Raw genomic sequence first — 5,922 nt, 5'->3', positions numbered from 1 at the left:
GTCTCAAAAAAAAAAAAAAAAAATTTTAAAGAAATCTTATGTAAGGCTGGGTGCAATGGCTCACTTCTATAATCCCAACACTTTGTGAGGCCAAGGCAGGCGGACTGCTTGAGCTCAGGAGTTTAAGACCAGCCTTGGCAACATGGCAAAACTCCATCTCTACACAAAATACAAAAAACTAGCTGGGCATGGTGGCACACGCCTATAGTCCCAAGTACTTGGGGCTGAGGCGGGATCCATCACTTGAGTCCAGGAGGTCTAGGATACAGCAAGCCAAGATCATGCCACTGCACTCCAGCCTGGGTGACAAAATGAGACCCTGTCTCAAAAATAAAGAAAAAAAAAAAGATTTATTTTGGCAAAGGTAGAATACGCTTGTTGTATTGATAATGGGCTGGGTACAGTGGCTCATGCCTGGAATCCCAACACTGTGGGAGGCTGAGACAGGAGGATCACTTGAGGTGAAGAGTTTGTGGCCAGCCTGGGCAACACTGCAAGATCCCATCTTTACAAAAAATACAAAAATTAGCCAAGTGTGGTGGTGGTATGCACCTGTATCCTCAACTACTCAGAAGGCTAAGGCAGGAGGATCACTTGAGCCCAGAAGTCGAGGTTGCAGTGAGCAAAGATCACACCATGGTAAGACCTCATCTCAAAAATAAAAACATAAACTTTATTAATAAATAAATGTTTGTTTTCACTGTAGAAAACTTCATTTTGAATAATATTTCATTCCAAGAAAGCATATCACCTCTTTAATATTTACATAACAGTTTTAAAACACAAGGAAGACACTTTACAATGGCTTCATGTCTACTAGTCCCAGTCTAGTGTCCTGACTCACTTCGAGAATCAGAACCTCTCTGCCCTTTCCCAGGTCTTACCTCGGATGCCTTCAGGTTAATGTACTTGAGGTAACAGTCATGGAGATCGAGATAACGACCATATCCCTCTTCATCTGTGAACTCCACCAAGTCTGAGGGAATCAGATACATCAATGATTCAGTTTATACACAGCACTCTCTTGGACTTACTTTCTCAAATGGACTGCTTGTTCCTAGTTTCCTGAGGCAGCACTTCACCCAAATGTCCTCCCTTTGCTCACAATATAACCTCCAATAAGTTAAGTGAGATCAAAAGTGAGTGTTCTCTTACAAGGTAACAAGGGCTGACTCATTTTAGTATTGTGAACTAAAGTGAACAATCTTTGGCTTTCCAAGCCAGTAAATGTGAGGTAGGAGAGAACAAAATGAACATTGCGCGCCCAAGACCAATTTAGGATGTTACTCTAGCCCAGAAACCAGCAAAGACAAAACCAGCAAGAAATCCTGGCTATAAATATATCTGAGGCCATGGCTGCAAATCTGAGCTGTAATTAACCTGTACTTTTGCTGGTGCCGAATGAAATTTTCACCTCTACTTACTTTGTGCCTCTTCACTCGGATTCTCTCGAGCCTTCAGGAGCTCCTCAAATTCCACTGACATTGGCACACAGATCTGAGGGGAAAAGTAAAAGCTTAGGTGGATTTTTCTTTTTTGTTTTTGAGACGGACTCTGCTCTGTTGCCCAGGCTGGAGTACACTAGCACAATCTTGGCTCACTGCAACCTCTACTTCCCAGGTTCAAGCAATTCTCCTGCTTTGGCCACCCGAGTAGCTGGGACTACAGGCACGCACCACCACGCTTGGCTAATTCTTGTATTTTTAGTGGAGACAGGGTTTTGCCATGTTGCCCAGGCTGGTCTTAAACTCCTAAGCTCAAGTGATCTGCCCAGTTTGGCCTCCCAAAGTGCTGGGATTACAGGCATGAACCATTGTGCCCGACCTCAGGTGGATTTTTCAATGTAAAATTTGCAAGATCACAGAAATGAAATACATAGAAAGTTGGACTTCTGATGATTTATTTGGCCTTGATTTTTCACTAGGAACCTACTACTGTTTTCCAGTTACCTTGTTTTTCCCCACTTTTTTGTATTGTTTGAGTAAAACTCACTGAAGTAACACATGCTCACAAAACCTCAAAAGTCCACCTTTATTAATTCTCCTGAGAACAGGTAACCACTGTTAACAGAGCTTTTGCCATGCCAGTGGTTCCCAAACTTTGCTGCATATAAGAATCACCCGGGGAGTTTTTTTTTTTTTTAAAATCCTGATGCACCTGATACCAATTAAATCAAAGGAAGGCAGGTAGCAGTACATTTTAAAGATCCCCAGGTGGCTCAAATATGCACAAAGTTTGGAAAACAGTGCTGTATATATTTAAATATATGTATTTGTACAAGTACATTCATGCCTGCATACGTTTTTATTTTTATTTTTTTTAGCATAAAAGACTTGCTTCTGACACTTAGTATATCCTGGGCATCCTTCTAACCAGTTATTTAAGCATTTATTCCTCGTTACCTTTTGACCATGGCTGGAATAAGGTTAACACATCAGAATGGTATTCATTTATTCTCTCTTGGTTAGCAGAAGACCTCATTCTCTATCCTCCAAGGGGCCTATGTGTGTGAGGATCCCTTCGCTTACCTCCACACTATGTACTGCAATAAACAGCCTCTATTTTTTTGCTGTTTTTAATCTCTTCCTTTTTCCCTGTGCTCCTTCAAATAAGTATGCTTCTTTATCTTCCCCAATACCCTCCTGTTTCTCCCCTTCTTTTTCCTACCAGATTTTTTTTTTGACGGAGTCTTGCTCTGTTGCCCCGGCTGGAGTGCAGTGGAGTGATATCAGCTCACTGCAACCTCCATGTCCTGGGTTCAAGTGATTCTCCTGCCTCAGCCTCACAAGAAGCTGGGATCACAGGTGTGCACCACCAAGCCCAGCTAATTTTTGTGTTTTTAGTAGAGATGGGTTTCACCACGTTGGCCAGGCTGGTCTCACTCTTGACTTCGTGATCCGCCTGACTCAGCCTCCCAAAGTGCTGGAATTACAGGCGTGAGCCACTGAACCTGGCTGCTACCAGCCTTTCAAATGCATGTTCTATACTCCATACTTCTACTTCCCTATTACCCATCTTTACCTTGTGACCAGATTTCCATTCCTACTACTTTAATGAAACAGCAATCCTAGCAGTTATCAATCAATAAGTTGACACCATGACTGCCTTTCTGAAACTCTCTTTTTTTTTTTTGAGACGGAGTCTCGCTCTGTCGCCTGGGCTGGAGTGCAGTGGCCTGACCTCAGCTCACTGCAAGCTCCGCCTCCCAGGTTCACGCCATTCTCCTGCCTCAGGCTCCCGGGTAGCTGGGACTACAGGCGCCCACCACCTCGCCTGGCTAGTTTTTTGTATTTTTTAGTAGAGACGGGGTTTCACCGTGTTAGCCAGGATGGTCTCGATCTCCTGACCTCGTGATCCGCCCGTCTCGGCCTCCCAAAGTGCTGGGATTACAGGCTTGAGCCACCGCGCCCGGCCCTTTCTGAAACTCTCTTTTGCTTAACTTCTGTAAGGCAACATCACCTGGATTGGTGATGTGACCTTTCTGATGGAAGCCTTCCCAGGCCCTTTTTCTCTTAACTACCTTATTGTAAGTGAGCTCCAAGGTATATGAGGGCTAGGCATGGTGGCTCACGCCTGTAATCCCAGCACTTTGGAAGGCTGAGGTGGGCGGATTATGAGGTCAGGAGATCGAGATTATGCTGGCTAACATGGCGAAACCCTGTCTCTACTAAAAAATACACAAAATTAGCCGGGCGTGGTGGTGGGCACCTGTAGTCCCACCTACTCAGGAGGCTGAGGCAGGAGAATGGTGTGAACTCGGGAGGTGGAGTCTGCAGAGAGCAGAAATCGCGCCACTGCACTCCAGCCTGGGCGACAGAGTGAGATTCCATCTCAAAAAAAAAAAAAAAAAAAGACAGAGTTAGGAGCATAATTTATTGGGGGGAGTAATTTCTGTGAAAGATAAAAAGGAGGATAAAGCAGGATTAGGCCAGGATAGCCTAGACCACAATGTAGACTGGACAAAATCTTGACCCACCCAATGGGGAGCTGTGGAGCAAAGATTACTCATCAGAGGAGTCTCACAGTGGACCAAATTGCTGGGCCCTAGTACCCATACTGTGCTCAGTCACTGGCCAGGAGCTGCCCACGAAATGTGGCCTTGGCTTTTTTTTTGAGATGAAGTCTCACTCTTGTCCCTCAGGATGGAGTGCAATGGCGTAATCTCGGCTCACTGCAACCTCCGCCTCCCGGGTTCAAGTGATTCTCTTGCCTCAGCCTCCCAAGTAGCTGGGATTACAGGCGCATGCCACCATGCCTGGCTAATTTTTGCATTTTTAGTAAAGATGGGGTTTCACTATGTTCGTCAGGCTGGTCTCGAACTCCTGACCTCAGGTGATCTGCCGACCTCGGCCTCCCAAAGTGCTGGGATTACAGGTGTGAGCCATCGCGCCCTGCCGGCCTTGGCTTAAAAGCTGAGGGAGATGCTGAAAACACTGTAGTTGTAGGATGTCAGCTAACTATGGTCCTTGCACCTAAATGGCAAGTTCTTTCTTGAAGTGCAATTGAATAGCACATGTCCAGTTTCTTTTATACCTTTCCTTTAGTATGCTTTAAAGATAGGTCTGGAGAAAATACTTTTCGGAGGACATACCTCATTTGGGTGCTTCCGGTGGAATTCCTTTATTTGCTTGAGTCTGTTATAGAATTCAGCAAACTCATTGGGTCCTGAAATGGCATTGAGCTCCTCCTTTCGTAATCTGCAGTTTCAGGAAAATTTCAAAGAAGATAGAGCACAAAGTCAGTCCTCTAACTATGGCTCCTCAGAAGCACTAACTCCTAAATTAGCTGTGACTGTCACTTACCCATCCTTATCATCATACAAATCCCTCAGGTTCCCACTGACTTCCATATACCTCTGAAAGGCAAATACAAAACCATCAGAATGAGGCAATTTGCACAAATGTAGAGCTAAGCAAACAACAAGGGCTTTCCAGTCAAAGCCCAGGGCAATCTCAAGAGATATGGACATGGTCATAACAGTTCTGTGCTTCCTAGTAACTTTAACAGCCCTATTTCCTGGTTAGTTTTTCAATAGCCCTTTAACAGCCCTGATTCCTGGTTAGTTTTTTAAGCAGGTTGATTGGAACATTACCTAAATGATAACATTTAAGGGGTGGCTCCTATTTTTACATACCACTGATGCCTAACTTTCCTTGTAACAGACTCACCCTCTTTAGCTAAACACTAGCTCCCACCTAACATCCTCAAAGATAAAGATGATATTCACTGTTTCAAAAAGCTTGACTGAGGAGTAGACAGGCTAAATAAACACTACATAGGCTTCCTTTGTAGTCAAAATATACTAATTCAGGATGGTACAGGTACATAGTCCCTCCTCCAAAACTTTTGGGACCAGATTTGTTTCAGAATTTGAAATTTTTAAGTTCAGAAAAGGTATCACATATTATGTAACATCCCTAGTGGAATCTGGAGCACACAGTTCTGCAGTAAACCTTGTACCTTATTTACTAAGTGGGATAAATTAAAGACCACAAAAAGCCTATCACAGGTTCAGGCCAGTAAACCTGTCAAGTGAGATCAGGTCAGATTTTGACACCAAATAATCACCCAAGGGGAAAAAAATAAAATCCTTGGTTTTCAGAGTATTTTGGGGCTCAGAGCTTGTAATCTGATCATCTCCTGCAAATTAGAAGGTCCAAGTAGGTCTTTTATTCCTTTTTAAACAGGTTTCAAACGTACCCAAGAGTAAGGAACGTAGTAAAATGAACCTCCATTTACTCATCACCCTGTTTAAAAATTTAAATAGCATCTTATTTTTCTTTTAATAAATTGAACTACTACCAGACAAATGCAGTTTAGTAGTCCAAAACACTTTAAAGCAATATCCTGGGAGAAAAACACTAATATACGGTATACATACATATATATATATATATATATATATGTATATATTTTTTTAAG

The 5,922-nt window shown here is 43.2% G+C and overlaps 1 protein-coding gene across 1 annotated transcript in view; it reads right to left on the bottom strand.

The window, feature by feature from the left end:
* Window positions 1-5,922, bottom strand: part of SF3A3 (splicing factor 3a, subunit 3, 60kDa) — a 39,381-nt gene that overhangs the window by 28,107 nt on the left and 5,352 nt on the right. The window contains exons 4-7 of the mRNA XM_011955275.1: window positions 4,803-4,855; window positions 4,592-4,697; window positions 1,425-1,497; window positions 885-976 (exon numbers count right to left, since the gene is read on the bottom strand). Coding sequence (XP_011810665.1) covers window positions 885-976; window positions 1,425-1,497; window positions 4,592-4,697; window positions 4,803-4,855 — 324 coding nt within the window. The remainder of the gene's footprint in view (window positions 1-884; window positions 977-1,424; window positions 1,498-4,591; window positions 4,698-4,802; window positions 4,856-5,922) is intronic.

Source organism: Colobus angolensis, unplaced genomic scaffold (genome assembly GCF_000951035.1).
Source record: "Colobus angolensis palliatus isolate OR3802 unplaced genomic scaffold, Cang.pa_1.0 Scaffold4, whole genome shotgun sequence".
In the NCBI taxonomy this organism is placed as follows: domain Eukaryota; kingdom Metazoa; phylum Chordata; class Mammalia; order Primates; family Cercopithecidae; genus Colobus; species Colobus angolensis.
The sequence above is the reverse complement of the archived record's forward strand: the minus strand, read 5'-3'. Positions and strand labels throughout refer to the sequence as shown.